Source organism: Papio anubis, chromosome 2, assembly GCF_008728515.1.
Source record: "Papio anubis isolate 15944 chromosome 2, Panubis1.0, whole genome shotgun sequence".
NCBI classification, from domain to species: domain Eukaryota; kingdom Metazoa; phylum Chordata; class Mammalia; order Primates; family Cercopithecidae; genus Papio; species Papio anubis.
This window is the reverse complement of record NC_044977.1, coordinates 43,521,228-43,538,698: the sequence shown is the minus strand read 5'-3', so window position 1 is coordinate 43,538,698 and position 17,471 is coordinate 43,521,228. Positions and strand designations below refer to the sequence as shown.

Genomic DNA, 17,471 nt, shown 5'->3' with positions numbered 1-17,471 from the left:
GGTTTCACCATGTTGACCAGGCTGGTCTCGAATGCCTGACCTCAGGTGATCCACCCGCCTCAGCCTCCCAAAGTGCTGGGATTACAGGTGTGAGCCACCACACCTGGCCTGGATGTACAAATTTCTGTTCAAGTCCCTGCTTTCAATTATTTTAAGTATATGCTCAGAAGTGGAATTGCTGGATCATATGATAATTGAACTTTAATTTTTTGAAAAACTCTGCCATTTTACATTTCCACCAGCGGTGTGCGAGGGTTCCAATTTCTCCATGTCCTTGCCCAGACTTGTTATTTTCTGTTGCTTTTTTTTAAATAATGGTGTCCTTAAGATGAGTTTTTAAAGAAAGAAAATGAAAACTTATAAACCTATGAGGACAGAGAGAATGAGGAGAGACAACAGCAAATGAGAGATGTGAACAAACTGGTAGATGATGGCATGTGAATAGATGGTTGGCTGAGTTGGGTTTCAGTCTTCTGTTGCACTATGCCTGTGGTTAGGGGAGTGAGCAATGATGAAAGTAAGCCTGTTTGTGCCAGAAAATGTCTGAAGAGGCTGAGAAATTGGAAGATGACATACTTCCAGAGCCTAGGTTGCAAAGTGAAGCTGAAAAACTGGAAGATGAAAGGTCTGATAAGGAGCAGTGAGGCCCCGGGTCCCCCCTGTAGTCCATACCCCAGGCCTCTCTCCTCCCGTATACCCAAGGAGACCGAAAGCTCCTCCACGGAGAGGCCGAAGCTAACCAGCTCTCATGTCCTGGACATGAGGTACAGCTGCAGACAGGGCGAGGCGCTGTACTCAAAAGGGAGAGGGGCTGAGTGAAAGTCAGCATGTGGAAAATAACCAACTCACCCTCCCACCCCACCTTGGTCTTCCCTCACTCAGCGTACTAAATGCTGCTAGACAGACTTAATTGCTGTACCCACCCTCCACCCCACACCACCAAAGCAGCAACTAGGAAGATGCCTTTTTATGGAAACTGATCATCTCAAGGGAGAAGATCTGCAGATATTGATGTTGATGTTTAATATTCAATCCCTCTACCATGAGGTCTGACACATTGACAGGTCCCATCTGTACACCTGGAATTTCGTATTTCCTCACTTACATACAGGAAAAATCAGTAAAGGATCATCGGATGTCCAAGGGAATCCTCTGTTATGGAACAGACATAAAGAACCGAACAAGGAACCAAGTAGAAACAGAAGACTACAGGAAACAGAACTTCAAAGAAGTTTCTCTCACCTCAGAGATAAGATGTTATGTCCATTAAGCAAGAAGAGAAGACAATTCAAAACAATTTTGAAAAATTGAAAAAGGGGTTTTTGAAGTTAATAATAGCCAAAATAATAAATTCAATATAGTAGTTGGAAAATAAAGTCAAAGAAATCTCCTGGAGAGAATAAAAAGACTGAGGTGGGAAAAGTGGGAAAAGAAATGTAGGTCAGTCTAATAGGGCTCACGTCCAGTTCATGGGCGTTCCATGAAGAGAACATCAAGGAAAACAGTAGAGAGAGAATTCTCAAAACACAAACATTCCTCAAAACTGAAAGACATGCATTGCCAGTAATGAAAGTATCTACCAACGGTCTGACGGACAGTGAACAAAGACCCACGCCAAGTCAGGTCATCATGAAATTCTAGAATATCAAAATGAAGAAAAGATTCTAAGAGTTTGAAAGGAAAACACACACACAACCTCACACACATAATAGGTCACAGATGATGGATCAGGGAGTCAGTGTGGCATTATCGCTCTCAAACAGCAACACTGGTTGCCAGAATTGCCTTCAAATGCCACGAAGCAATATCTTCAGAGTTCTGAAGAAAAAAAAGGTTTCCACTTAAAATGCCATCTCCAGACAAAATGTCAGTTGAGTATAAAGGTAGAATGTGGATACTTTTGGAAATGCCAGATCTAAAAATTTTTAACTTTCCATCCGTTCATTCTTAGGAAACTACTGAAATGGTTTCTACCAGAATGGTGGCATAGAATGAGAAATTTCCAAGAGGATGGTGAAGGAATGTCCCAGGACCACTATGCATCAAGCCCAGAAAACATCCGGTTTAGATTAGAGGAGGATGACAAAATGTTCCAGGAGGGATATCTCTAAAGGAGAAAACAATAACAGCAACTGATGAATTATCTGAGGCATTTGACCATTACTGAGAAGAATTTATGGTTCTCTTAAGAAGTTGGAGTCCTTACAAAACTAAGGAAATCAAAGTAAAGCAGTTATTAACTCCAGGAAAATAAAAAGTTCAAGATATTTCTTGTAATATACTATGTGGCATGGCAGTGAGCAAAGTTAGAATGTAGTGAAGACCACAATTTTTGTCATGTCAATGTGTAATGTCATTTTGCGGGGGTAAGGGATGGATTTATGTGGGGGCAGATTTGAGAGCTAGAAGTTCACATTCCATATAGAGAACTTAAGAGATTGTCTTAGTCCATTTACAGTTTGTGCTGCTATAACAAAATACCACAGACCGAGTAATCTATAAACAAGAGGAATTTATTTCACACAGCCCTAGAGGCTGAGAAGTCTAAGATCAATGCACCACTTGGTGAGGACCAGTCTTTCTGTTTCCAAGAGAACACCTGTTGCTGCATCCTCCAAAGGGAATGAGTGCCATGTCATCCCATGGTGGAAAGCAGAAGGGCAAAAAGGGGCAAACTACCTCCGTCAAGCCCTATTCTAAAGGGCACTTAATCCCTTCATGAAGGTTCTGCCCTCGTGAGCCACACCTCCTAATGCTGTAGCATTGATGATTAAGTTTCAGCATGAACTTTAGAGGGGACAAAAACACTCAAACCATAGCAGAGATAATGCATAAAAATAAAAAGAATAAAGTAGGCCAGGTGCGGTGGCTCACACCTGTAATCCCAGCAACTCTGGGAGGTCGAGATGGGCGGATCGCTTGAGCCCAGGAGTTCGAGACCAGCCTGGGCAACATGGCGAAATCCCATCTTTACCAAAAATATGAAAAATTAGCCAGGCATGGTGGCATGTGTCTGTGGTCCCAGCTACTTGGGAGGCTCTGGTGGGAGGATCGCTTGAGCATGGGAGGAAGAGGTTGCAGTGAGCCAAGATCTGCCACTGCACTCCAGCCTAGGTGACAAAGTGAGACCCCATCTCCAAAAAAGAAAAAAAAAAAAAAGAAAAGAGAATAAACTAGTAGTTGTGTAAGACTGTTGTTTAGGAATAATGGAAGAAATATCAGAAGAAATGACTAAAAGCGTTGAAGGTGATTGCCCTCAAGGAAGTAGAAATGGGAGTGGGAGGGCAGCCTGCGTTCTTATGACTTATAGTACCAATTCACGTTTTTAACCATGTATGGGTGTTTTGGTGAGAATTAAAATATATATATTATTTGAGGCGGAGTTTCGCTTTTGTTGCCCAGGCTGGAGTGCAATGGCGTGATCTTGGCTCACTGCAACCCTCCGCCTCCCGGATTCAAGTGATTCTCCTGCCTCAGCCTCCTGAGTAGCTGGGATTACAGGCGCCCGCCACCACACCCAGCTGATTTTTTTGTATTTTTAGTAGAGACGAGGTTTCACCATGTTGACCAGGCTAGTCTCAAATTCCTGACCTCAGGCAATCCACCTGCCTCGACCTCCCAAAGTGCTGGGATTACGGGCGTAAGCCACCACGTCTGGTCGAGAATAAAAATGTTTTAATAAAGATCTGTTTTTTTAGCCTAACGACCAGTCAGACACTAACATGGCATGAGGAACAACTTTTGATTCCTTCTCTGACATGATTCTCTATGCAAATCATGATGCCTTTGGGCAGCTCGGGACATGGGGCAGACATTCGAGCTTAAAGGGACATTTTCATGAGGCTGCGTCTGCCACTTGTGCCAGGTATTTTCCAACAGAGTCACAGAGATGCTCTCCTGGCCATGTGGATGCAGGTGGCATAAAAGATCCTGCTTTCATAGCCCCACCTGCTCCACTCCGTCCCTCACAGCTGCCACCTGGGAGAGTCTGAGCAGAATGCATGCTTTGTATGGTGGATTCCGACCCAACGTGGAGCAGGTGTTGGGTCACACAGACAGGCTGCAGAGACCAGAAATTCTGAAACAAAGCCAAGGAAGCCAAGTCATGATGTTCTCAGGGTGTTGAGAACCTCAGGTCACTTTTGCCCACCCCTGCTTTTAAACAGCAATTGTCAGAAAATAAGACAGAACAATGTGTGGTCAGTGTCTGAGTCTTCATGGAGGGGTAATAGTCTCTGTGTTGTTTGGGGAGCCGCCCTCTGCTCCATCCTTACTGCCAGTGAAGTATGTCTCTCCCTCTCTCCAGGTCCAATCATGACTGGCTAAAAATTTCAGATTTATTATCCAGATTTATTTCCTGACACTCACCCATCCTTCTTGAAATTCCAGGGCTGCATTAGTCAGTGAGGCAGAAATCCAGGGGATGGTCTCTGTCTCCAAGGCTCAAATGGTATTTTGGGAGTGGAGTAATGGCACAGTAGAACTGCAGACTGGATATTTGTTTTAAAATGTGTTTTTTAATAATACATAAAAACAAGGATCTCTTTTCAAATTGGGTTTCGGTCTTTAAATAAAAATAATAAGCCAATTCAACCAGAGCAGAATGTTCTCAGTTAAAGTGTTAGATTTTTACCTAGTTAAGAGTGTGATGCCTTGAAGTTGTCTCTAAGAATACAAGTTGTGTAAGATGAGGTATACCAAGCCCAGAAGTTTATATGTTCTGATATTTCTTAAGGCAGAAGTAGTTTCATGCCATTAACAAAGCTGGGAGTGAAATGGAGTTTAGGGTACCTCATTATAAAAAAAAAAATTATTGACTTTGAAGAAAAGAAGAGAGGAAGAGTCTAACCTTTAGAATCTATTAATGTGGTATTGTACATGTGCTATCTCATTTAACTGTAAACTTCTCAGCTGGGCGTGATGGCTCACACCTGTAATCCCAGCATTTTGGGAGGCCAAGGCGGGTGGATCACCCGAGGTCCAGAGTTCAAGACCAGCCTGACCAACATGGGGAAACCCCGTCTCAACTAAAAATACAAAATTAGCCAGGTGTGCTGGTGCATGCCTGTAATCCCAGCTACTCGGGAGGCTGAGGCAGGAGAGTCACTTGAACCCGGGAGGCAGAGATTGCCATGAACCGAGATTGTGCCATTGCACTCCAGCCTGGACAACAAGAGCAAAACTCTGTCTCATACATACATACATACATCTCCATGGAAGTAGATTCTGGTATCATCCCCAATTTGCAGTTACGTAAACTCAGAGCCAAATAAGTAACATGCTCAATGTCGGGCAGCTGATGATTGATACAGCCCACATCCGCACGTAGATCTGTCTGACTCCAAAGGCCATATACCTTCTTGAAGTAAGTAGGTGGGACTTTTTTTTGCAGGTGACAGAAACTCCAGCTGGGTTAAGCAAAAGAGATGTATTGTCTCATATACCTGAGTGGGTCCAGAGTCTACTACAACTCTGTCAACTCTGTCTCCATTTCTTCTCTTCACTGTATATATCAGCTCTTATTCTCCAGATGGCTTCCGCCTTTTGGGAGGAGGCAAGAAAATGGATAATGGGGGTTGGGAGAAAATGACTGCAGATAACCTAAGTCTTATATCTTAGGAGTTTTGGGTCTCTGTGAAAAGAGCTTTGGTCTCTCAATATTCAAAGATAAAATTGCAGGGAAGATCTCTCATTGACTGGCTTGGAACATATGCCCATTGTTTGAGACCAAGTGCTTTGGCCAGGAGGCATTTTACCAATTGGCATCCCCACTGGGTCTCACACATAATAGGTGGAAAGGGAGGGGGCACTTCCTCCAAAGGAGAGGAATGCTCCTTACACTGGCAGGCAGGAGAGCCTAGCAAATCAAAACCATGCCAAACCACAGCATTAATTTGTTAAACCTCTGCAATGCCACATGCCTCTCATTAATACTTAATATGTCTGAGAGTGCATCTCAATTTGGTAGCAGAAACTGGAGAGCTGCCACAGAAGAGTGATCTCCTGGGCTTGCTCCTCCAGCTGAAGACACGGTATCCGTGGAGACCCATGGCGAGAGAGAGTACAGCCAGAATCCCAAAGTTTTGTGTAGAGGTTCCGGAAAGGCTGGAGCCCCACAACTGTCCCAGAAGGGCTGGGAGTTAAACCAGAAGGACACCTGTTTTGCTATGAAAACAATGCATTTAGGGGAATAAGGAAAGTATCAACGTGAGAGGTTGTCCATTACACTTAAAATTCTATGTCTTTGGCCGGGCACAGTGGCTCACACCTATAATCCTAGCACTTTGGGAGGCCAACGCAGGCAGATCTTTTGAGCCCAGGAGTTCAAGACCAGCCTGGGCAACATGGAAAAACCCCATGTCTACAAATGTACAAAAAAGTAGCTGGGCATAGTGGCATATGCCTGTAGTCCCTGCCAGTTGGGAGGTTGAGATAGGAGAATCACCTGAGCCCAGGAGTTCAAGGCTGCAATGAGCTGATTGTGCCACTGCACTCTAGCCTGGGCAACAGAGTGAGAACCTATCTCAGAAAAAAATAAAAAATAAAAATCTGTGTCTTTGTTGGGCTTCTCCAAAGGGTTTTAGATGCTTATATCCTGAAAAAGGGAATCAAAAAGTTGCATGTGTTGATAAGGTTGGTCTAGATAAAAGCAACCTTTGATTAAGCGGTCCACAAGGGCTTGAATTGTAACCCCCAGCTACAGAGCTATAACTTGCCTTGTGTTTTCAGTGACAGAAGCAAGTCGTCAGCCTTGCAGATGTCGAGGTGCAGGGATTCCTATGTCTCGGGTCATAGGATAAGAAAGCATGCCATAGGAAGTGAGAGTGGCTGATCACAGAGAAAGAGACTTTGAGCATCTGTCCCTGGAGACCCACATGGCGTTTGCTGAGCCATTCAGAGGAACGATTCTCTGCATACTGGTTTAATTTCCACGGAAGCACTTCTGTCCTCACTGGTTTACAAGTTGGGCTTGGGGTGGGGAGTGCCCAGCAGTTTAAGCCTCTCACTAATTGCTGTTTTTAGCTGGTATGATCTCTTCCTGATGGGTTCTGTGGGTTCAGTTAAGGCTTTTGACTGTTGGCAATGGGATTATTCAAAGCCTTAATTAAGTGCCTGCCTGCTTATGGGGCTGAGTGCCAGTTGCTGACACAGATGCAGGCTCCGAAGCTTGGTCATGCCATGCCCCTGGCTCACCCTTCACTCTTCACCCTCATAACATACCCATGAGGTAAGTTTTATAGACATTTTCTGTGGTCTGATTTGTTTGGGGTGTTAATGTTTTCCTTTTTTTTTTTTTTTTTTTGTGCAACCATGTCCATTTATTATCTGAGTGAGCTTATACTTGCAGATGGGGCAGAAGAAGATAGATTCTTCTTCAGTGAATCCCTCAGCACCGTTGGTTTTATTTCCTAATATTTTTCAGTTTTTAGTCAGCAGTCCTCTTCTAGTCTTTTGTCATAGGAGGAACAACACTTGTAACAGGGTAAGAAGTTCAGAGTAATGTGCTACAGGCAGGCAGCAATCATGAATACATAGACAGTGTTGCAGAATGAGGCTTTGTCAGCTTACCGGAGATGTCCATCCAGAAGAGTTCCTTAATGTCCCCTCCTCCAGGTCCAGCCTTTCCCAGCATCCATTCAGTTACTTAACAATCAAGTAAATATTCATTGACAGCCCCTTGGGTCTGTTGTTCCCAGCCCTAAAGATTCTTCAGCTCACTGCTCGTATCTTCTTGGTGCATCTTCCCAATCCCCAGTGCCCTGCTGGGCAGTCTGTTTTCTCCCTGGCCTCAGCTCAATCCTGCTTTCTCTCCTTCCTGGTCTTCCTCCATCCCTGACGTGGGTAGAGCCTCAGTTCCTTCTTCCTACTCATCTGACCTGTCTGCAGTTGGGCCACGGCAGCTGTGCCCTGCAGCTGTGTGGGTTTATAGTGTGTGCACTGTGCCAGGCCCTGCCAGACGCAAAAGACATGCGGCAGATCTGCAGAATCAGCACAGTCACCCCCTTCCTGCTACTCTCCAAGCTTGAGAAGATGGATATGTGGCTTTGAGTCTTGGAGGGGCTATGGGGACAAAGGATCTGCCACTGCTTTGAGCCCAGGCTATGGTAGCCTGTCCTAAGCAACTGGAGATAAGTTGAAAGCCCTTAATAATATACATCAGAGCAAAACCAAAACACTTAGTGCTCCAACAGATGTTTTGCTTTTAGTCATTAAGTAAATCTCAAGGCAGCACCAGGTTCTGGAAACTGCCTCTCAAGTGAGACAGGCAGGTAGAATGCAGCGGCCAAGCAGCTGCCTGCTGCCTGCAGCTCAGCTTTCTCCTCAACCTTCAGCAAGCACAGAATGAACCCTCATTCCTTTTAAAGGCCTTTTGAGGCCATAAAGGGTTTTAAGGACATTTTATGAAGCTGGAGCACAGTTTTACTATTTAAAATTATTATAGGGGTTATGGTGACTATATCTTTATTTTTATGACAAGTTGTTGGTTATGCCCTTGATTTATTTGATACCGGCTTTTGTTCGAGAACACAACCTCCAATTAAATGTGGTTACTGTGGCAAGAATACGATTCTCTCCTTAGAGTGACCCTCTTTGGGGCCATTTCCAAAACTCATTGTGGTGAAAACTCAGGGCTGTCTATTCATGTTCGTGAGCATTTCTTCTTGTGGTTACTTGGTTTTCTCATATGAAGGATTAGAGGGTACTAAGGCTGTGGGTTGGACACAGAGGAGAATGCAGGGGAAAGGAAAGAATCTTCCCTAAGAAGCTAAGTGGGTCACCATTTAAAACCATAATACTTCAGAGATGGAAGGAAACTTAGATATCAAAAGCAATTCCCTCCTTAATAAAAGGAAGGAATTACAACCCAAGAAAGCTGGGACACCAAGCCAGGCCCAGAGTGTGCCAGGCCCTGGCTTGCATGCTAGCCTCTCTGTACCACATTGACTCTCCTAGGGGTGTCTTAGGTACACACCTGGCAGGCACCAATCCTGTCCTACTGCGAATCCAAGGGAGTAGCCCAAGACTTGCTTATGGTGTGATTATAACTTTAGTGAACCATTTGACACTTTCCAAAAGTGGGGAGCAGCTATTGCTTTAACCTCTAAGGGATTTAGGGTCTCTTGGAGATAGACGCTTGTTAATACTTTTGGTTCTACAGAACTTATCTCACAAAAAACATGAATTTGCGATGAGGTATGGAGACAACCACTCGACCTGGAAACCAAAATTATGGTCTCCAATCTGCCATTTAAGCCGCCATGTGTGATCATGGCAAACCATCTAATTCTCCAGGCCTCTTTTCTAGGCTGCAAGGGCGCAGTAATATGACTGGCTTTGCCAGCTGTTGTGGATGTTGCTGGTGCCCCACCCGTGTGCCTTCATTAGGCCCATCCCCAGCTGCTGTGAGTGTGGTGAGGGCTCGCAGGCAGCGGTCTCTGAAGCCCTGTCTGAGGTTCTGCTTCTGTGTACCTAAACCAAAGACATCTCCCTCATAGCTGCAAGAGTCAGGTAAGAGTCTATACATGGCAGCCCTCTGAAAACTGTGTGATCAAAGGGTTTTTACTGTGCTCTCGATGAAGATCCTGACTGTACAAATCCCTGCTGTGACTTCTTGGTGGAAGGCCTGTGATGACAGCAGATAAGGCAAGCTGGGAGGGCAGGGCTGTTGTCATGCATCCCAAGGATGTGAACCCAGGCTTATTCCTTCACCACCCAGAAGCCCAGGGTAGCGGCAGACAGTAAAAATGGATTGATTTTCCATATTGGGAGGGCAGGTATTAAAGTTGCAAATCATTCAGACCTTGGAACTGAAAAGGTCACAAAAATTCCTGCGTTTGCTTCAGGTCCAATGTGCCGTAAAAGTATCATAGTGAACTGCAACTTTCTTAAGTGATGCCAGTTTCAGCATATTTTCAAATCCCTAAATATTTATTTTAAGAGGGCATTTCAGAGGTAAGCTTGGGATATGTGTAGAAAGTGAGAGGAAAAGAGAAAGAGACAGAGGGATCATGTCCCTGAGGTCTGGAACGTTTGCAATGTCCCCGGTTAATCATTGATGCCCCGGGGCCCAGTGAGCCACCAGAGCTGGCCCTGCTGCAGGGGGCCAGTGTGCTTACTAATGGAATGCCAGGATGCCTTTTGCGCAGTTAATGATTTACCTCCTCCTAGTTGCAGTGCTTGGCACTCCTTTTCTGTGAAGCTGATAGGCGGCTGCGTGTGATCATCTTCTGACGGTAGATCAGCCCTGCCTAATGGAGTGCAGGAGAAGACAATGATGGTTTGCAGATTCACTGTATGCAGAGTCCTGAGGGCCTTCCTTCTGTAGGAAAGGGTTTCACATGAGAAGAATGCTTTAACAGTGTAATTGTTTTCTGATGTTCCCCTGCGTGAACGTTTCTGCCTTTAGGGCCACAAGATGACATTTTATATGGGTGCATGACCTCTGTCACCTTCAAACATGCATAACATTTATTTGCATAGCTCTTCTATTTCCACTGCTAGATTTAAATTCCTTGAGGCCCTCAACAAATTAATGAATGTGCTATATACATTCATTATACAGCACACTGATATAAACGAAATGTATTTTTTAAGTACAATTCTTTTTTCTGTTTTGCAAAGGCCAGGTGTACTATTGCAGAACTCTCAGAAACTAATAGTTAACTAAAGAGAAAAGAGGAGGACACCCACAATCCTAACCACCCAGAGACAACAGCTGTTAACACACCATTTTATATTACAGTGGCTGAGACCCTGTGTATCCCAATGGATGCGGTCTCCTTCAACATTTCAGCCTAAGGTCTGGAACACTTGTTTTGGTGAGGCTGCAATGGCTTCAGGCGTTGTTCACATGTCTTTTGGGGAATCCACTCCACAGTCTCAGGATTTCCTCCAAAGTACTCAGTCTCTGTCATGAGTATAGTTTAGATTTTGATAGGAAAGGGATATATTTTTGTTTCCAGACATTCTAAATAAGATGGACGATATTGATTTGGAGTTTTATTATTGTTTCTTTTTCACTGAAGCTTGAAAGGCAGTCTTGTGAGATTCACAAACTGGCACTGAAGGGTGACTATATGGAATAATCAAAGAGGGATTGTTCACTTTGGGAGTTTTCCCTGTTGTTCAAGGCTTCCTTCCTTAGGAAGCAATCTGCATCCTGGTTACTGAGAATCTGGTCTAAGGGTGGGCTAGGGGCTGAAGTGGGAAGGAAACTGAGCACAGTCCAAAGACAACGACTGACACTTTTTAGCATAGCTCTTTCCTCCCTTAGTATGCTTAGGGAAGAGACAGTATTTGGATGTCCAGGCCTGTGTGCACATGCGTCAATATAGCATGACTCTGTGACCTTGCAGAGGGGTGGGAGGAGGATTATTGCTGCAGATCAGTGAAGCCTTTCTTTGTAAATGCAATCTTGGGGTCATTCAGTGAATTTTGGTTTTGCTTCATCCATTTTCATTCTCTCTTTTCTTGAAGTGGATACATGGATAAAAACTATTACTACCACCATTTCGTAATGCAAACAACTTTGTTCTCAGGAAGCTCCTATGTTGCCTTCTATTTTCCAGTGCTAAAATCCTCAATTCTGGGTCCTTGGCTCTGCATTAGTGAGCTATTATGAACCCTGCTCCTCCAAAGATGCGTTAATTCTGAAGAGTCTATTGAGTTTCAGGTGTTTGAAGGCCCTTGGAGAACTTCTTTTCTCTAAAACTCAAAGTGAATTATTTCCTTTGAATTTATCTCTGCATTTTCCCCTCTTTTGAGAGATGTCTTCTCTCTGATTGGGTTGCTGTGAAATTCAGATGATTGCACCACTGCACTCTAGCCTGGGCAACAGAGCAAGACTCCATCTCAAAAAAAAAAAAAAGAAAAAAAAGGAAACTCAGATGAGCCAAGTACTTACAGAAGTGCTGAACACTTAGCATTAGCTCTCAGCAAATGTCAGCTGCTAACAACAGTTAGAGAAAGGTGAGTGGTCTAGAGCAGCACTACCCCACAGGAATATCACAAGGCCTGGGTGTAGTTGTAACTTTTCCAGTGACCACATTAAAAAGTAGAAACAAGTGAAATGAATCTTAATACATTTAATTCAGTATATCAAAAATACTGCTTTTCAACATCTAATCAATATTTTTAATTATGAGGTATTTTGACCTTTTTTGTATTGTCTTTGAAACCCAGTGTGTAATGCACACTTACAGTGCAACTCATTCTCACTGGGCACATTTTGAGTGCTCCATCGCTACCTGTGGCCAGTGGCTACCGTGCTGGGCAGTGCGGGTCCTGAACCTTGCTACTCAAGGTGAGTTCCAGGGACCAGCGACATCATTAGCATCCATGAGCTTGTCCCAGCTGCAGAATCTCAGGCCACAGCCTGGACCTGTAGAAGCAGAATATGCATTTTAACAGGATCACCAAGTGATTCATTAGCATGTTAGAGTGAGAAGCACTGGTCTAGAATCCCTATACTCAGTCCTCGCCCCCTGGGATTCTAATCTAATCGGTCTAAGGTGGGGCCTGGGCACTAGTGTTTTTTTTTTAAGCTCCCCTAGATGATTCTAAAATGCTACTGGGCTTGAGAGTCATTTGTGTAGTGGGCTCTGGAGCCAGGATGCCTGACTTTGCCACCTTCTACCTTTGAGACCTTGGGAAATTGCCAAAACTCTCTGTACCTTGATTTCCTTATCTGTAAAATGAGGATGAAATGGGGGTGTTATGAGGATTAAATGAGTTAACACATGTAAAGCACTCGAACGATACCTGACACAGAGAGAGTACTCATGAAATACAGGCTCTTACCCTTTCTTCTTTTTCTTGAAGGTCCGGGGTTACCCAGAGCCCCAGGTGACGTGGCACAGAAACGGGCAACCCATCACCAGTGGGGGCCGCTTTCTGCTGGATTGCGGCCTCCGGGGGACTTTCAGCCTTGTGATTCATGCTGTCCACGAGGAGGACAGGGGAAAGTATACCTGTGAAGCCACCAATGGCAGTGGTGCTCGCCAGGTGACAGTGGAGTTGACAGTAGAAGGTGAGTTCCAGGAGGCCTGAGTCCAGGAGGGAGCTGAGCTCTCAGTTTCCCCAAGGCCTGCAGCTCCTGCCTTAGCCCTCTCTTGAAGGATGGAGGAACTGACAAGAGAAAACACACCCCATCCCTGAACTCAGGACCTTCCAATCTAATGGGAGAGATGTGGTCCCTGCGAACAAGGGAGGCATCCAGGAGACAATGTTTGTCAAACTAGGTATCACCTGTCTCCTGCTAGCGCCCTCCCCTGGCTTCCTCTCACACTGTAGCTGAAATCGGACTCCTTAGGATGGTCTTACAGAGCCCCACCCAATCTGGCCCCTCCCTAGATCTCAGACCCATCTTCTATCACTCTGCGCCTGCTCAGCACACTGTGGTCACACCCGCCTCTGGCCCTTCTTTGAGCAAGGCTACAGGGCCTTCACCCTTGCTGTTCCTTCTGTAAAGGAAGAGCCTTTCCCTCAGCCCTTCACCTGACATTCCCTTCACATCCTTCAGGTCTGTGCTCAGATGTCCGCTTCTTGGAGGCCCTTTCCTGACCATCCCAGCCCTATGATTCTCCATCCTCTCACCCCACTCGAGGTTTTTCTTTTAGGACGTATCACCATCTCACACTGCAGTGTCTCCTTCATCCCGCACCACTAAATGGAAAATTTAGGAGGAGATGGACTTTCTCTGCTCCTTGCCTTATCTCCAACATCTAGAAAGCTTCCTGGCACATGGTAGATACTGAAATATTTGAGGAATGAATGAACAATGTTTATCATAATTAACATCATCTTTAGCGTCATTATGAAATAATACATGCTCATTATTAAAAATTATGCAACTCAGAAAAATATGTAGGAAGTAAACACATCAGTGTGTTAACATATTAGTTAAAAGTAATTGCAAAAGCCACATTACTTTTGCACCAACCTAATATTCTTGTCTTTTTCCCTGCTCTGTACTTTAAAAAATTCTGTTAACTTTAAAACTTCCAGGAGAAGCATTGGACCATAAGTAAAATGTTTTTTTGCTACTAGTGTGTCCTTCTGCCATGCTGAAGCCACTCCACTGGAAAGAATATCTCTAGTTCAGGCTCCTGGCTGATATTTAAAGCCTTGATATGAGGAAGGACATGGGGTCTGTCAGCCCATCAGAAGTAACACAAGGTTCCCTTGACCCTTCCCGGCCTTTCTAAGCCTGGAAGTTTATAAATCAAGGCTCAGACTCATTTATCCTCTTTCAGAAGACTGTCCTCCCAATCTGGCTTTCAAGGGACACTAGATGGAGAATTAAGGTAGTCAGGGAAGGTTCCAGAAGGGGGTGAGGTGCACCTGGGCCAATGGCCACCCTTTGCCCTGTTTTCCCTGTTTCCCCACACCACAGAAGGGCCAACAGGCTGTTTCACAGAGCGGAGCATGCATAGTTTGGATGCTTTCCTTAAATTCTTTAACTGAGTGACTCACTTACTCTAATGACCTTTGAGTGCTTGTGGCTGGGGCATTCCAGATGGAAAGTGACCCCTGCTCAGAGCCTCAGGATGGACCTCAGCTCTGCCATCCTGGTGCTGTGCTTTCCCCTACATGAACCCCCTTTCAGTGCCTGAACTTTGTGTTGACACCTACAAATAAAAATTACCCTGTTCCCTCTTCTGAGTTCCTGTTTAGAGCTGGGGAAACTGAAGGAGCACTGAGTTATGAGTTTGTGCCAATGAGATACGTGACTCTAAACCTCTGCACCTGTCTTTCTGCAGGATAAAGGGTTTGACTTTGGTGGTCTCTACAACCTGGACTAGCCCTTGTTTTCTGTGATCCACATTAAGGAAGGACTGGAGTCTATTAGGAATGCAGGGGAAACATATAAAACCTAGATAATATGAAAACCTTTTCTTCAGTCCCCACTATTCAGGAAGTGAGATCTGATGTCATGATCAAGCAGGGAAATGTTTAGTAGCTCATGGTACTCGGGGCAGGGGAAAGGGAATCAGGCTGAGGGCTGTAAAGGATGGAGAGCAGGCCAAGGCTCTCAATCCCTCCCCTCCCCTTTGGTTTTCATTTGGGGAGACTCAGGCCCTCAAATTAAAATTGAAATACAGTTAATCAAAATAAAATTAAGACATAAAATGTGAGATGCTTTCAGTCTTCTAACTCTAGGAGATAGAGAACAGCCTAAAGGATGCAGCTCTTTAAATGTGTGTGAGTCCTATGTACATTCTGCTTCTGCAGCAAGACCGGTTTTAAGCTCATGTGTGATTTGGGGCCACCCCAAAGACCTAGTCCTGAAAGAGTCCACTCTGGGCCCTTCTGCCATGGATAAGTTGTTGGCTGTGCCAGGCTAGCCCAACCCTTTACAAAGGAAAACTAGCAGCCCACCTGCCTTCCCTCCAGCTCTCTGTGCTATGCTTCTTACTTGGAGTGAGCAGAGGTCCAGGAATTCAGAGTGTAATTCATATGTGGAGTTTTGTAATCCTTTAGTGGTCAAGTTTAGGAGGCAGTGTTGAGCAATGGAAAGAAAGTCAAATGGTCTTGGATTGAATTTTAGCTCTACTAATTTCTAACTATGGAGAAATTAACCTTCCTAAGCCTTACTTCCTTTTCTGTGCCTTGGAGTTCATGGCTGCCCCACAGTGTGGTATAAAGATAAGCACAGCTAGTAGCAAATAGCACCCAGAAAATGGTAGCTTCATCATTATTTGAACTGGCATTTGCATCCTTAGAGCTACTTAAAAAGGGAAATCTGCAAGAGAGAAAGATTCCTCATCTGACTTTCAATTTGGTGATCAGGCCCAAGAAACATTCAGGATCCCCCAAGAGAATGAGTGCCTTGATGAGAGCTATGCCTTCATCAGGGCCTTACATGATGGAAATGAACTGTGGTCTGAGCCCCTGGAAGCCTCTCTGAAGCCAGCTCTGACACTTGCCCACCTCCAGAGGGCAGGTCATGAGGCTTGGTGCAGAGCAGGGGAGACATGGTACCTGCCCTCTGAGAACTTCCTCTCCAATGGAGGACCACAGACCTGTCCTGTAGAGATTTAATGTGAGCCATATATAGAAACTTTTTTTTTCTTTTTTTGAGACAAGGTATCGCTCTGTTGCTCAGACTAGAGTGCAGTGGTGTAATCTCAGCTCACTGCAGCCTCGACCTCCTGGGCTCAAGCGATCCTCCCACTTCAGCCTCCCAAGTAGCTGGGACTACAGGCATGCACCACCATACTGGGCTAATTTATGTGTATATATGTATGTATGTATGTATGTATGTATTTATTTTTCCAGGACAGAGTCTTGCTGTGTCACCCAGGCTGGAGAGCTGTGACACGATTGACACGATCTTGGTTCACTTCAACCTCTGCCTCCTGGGTTCAAGCAATTCTTCTGCCTTAGCCTCCCAAGTAGCTGGGTTTATAGGTGTGTGCTACCACGCCTGGCTAATTTTTGTACTTTTAGTAGAGATGGGGCCTCACCAGGTTGACCAAGCTGGTCTTGAACTCCTGACCTTGTGATCCACCTACCTCAGCCTCCCAAAGTGCTGGGGTTACAGGTGTGAGCCACTGTGCCCGGCCTTATGTATTTATTTTTTTAAAGATGGGGTTTCACCGTATTGCCCAGTGTTGTTTAATCTTAAGTTTACTAGTAGCCACATGTTAAGATATCAGGTAAAACTCATTTTAATAAAATACTTTATTTAACCTATTAAATCCAAAATATTACCATTTCAATGTATAATCAATATAAAAATTATTAATGAGATATCTTACATTCTTCAACATCTGGGATGTATTTTACACTTATAGCACACCTCACGTCAGACCAGCTATAATGGCAAGTGCTCAGTAGCCACAAGTGGCTAACAGCTACTGTTTTGAACAGCGCAGTTCTAGAAGCTGCTACCTGAATAGGAATAAACAAGGTTTACAAAACAAAAAGAGAAAGCCACATGGATGAACAGGTGTTGATATGGGTTGGATGTTTGTTCCCTCCAAGTCTCTTGTTGAAATGTGATTCCCAAGGTTGGAGGTGGGGCCTGGTGGGAGGTGATTAGATCATGGGGGTGGATCCCCCATGAATGGCTTAATACCATCCCCTTGGTGATGAGTGAGTTCTCGCTCAGTTAGTTCACGTGAGATCTGGTTGTTTAAAAGAGTCCGGGACCTCTCCGTTCTCTCTCTTCCTCCCTCTCTTGTCATCTGACATTTCTGCTCCTGCTTCACCTTCCTCCATGATTGTAAGCCTCCCAAGGCCCTCACCAGGAGCAGATGCTGGTGCCATGCTTCTTGTACAGCCTGCAGAACCAAGAGCCAAATAAACCTCTTGTCTATGTAGATTACCCAGCCTCGGGTATTTCTTTATAACAATGTGAGAACAGACTAACGGGTGATAAGTAGTCCTGGGTCTTCACACATCCACACAGTGAGCCTCGGACATGAGGTAGAATGAGTGCCCAAATGGTGGGTGTGCCCCAGCCC

General features: G+C 44.8%; 1 protein-coding gene across 4 annotated transcripts in view; it reads left to right on the top strand.

The window, feature by feature from the left end:
- MYLK (myosin light chain kinase) overlaps positions 1-17,471 on the top strand; it is a 221,368-nt gene that overhangs the window by 69,589 nt on the left and 134,308 nt on the right. For all 4 annotated transcript variants that reach the window (XM_031663046.1, XM_031663049.1, XM_031663047.1 and 1 more), the window contains exon 3: positions 12,823-13,030. In XM_031663046.1, coding sequence (XP_031518906.1) covers positions 12,823-13,030 — 208 coding nt within the window. The remainder of the gene's footprint in view (positions 1-12,822; positions 13,031-17,471) is intronic.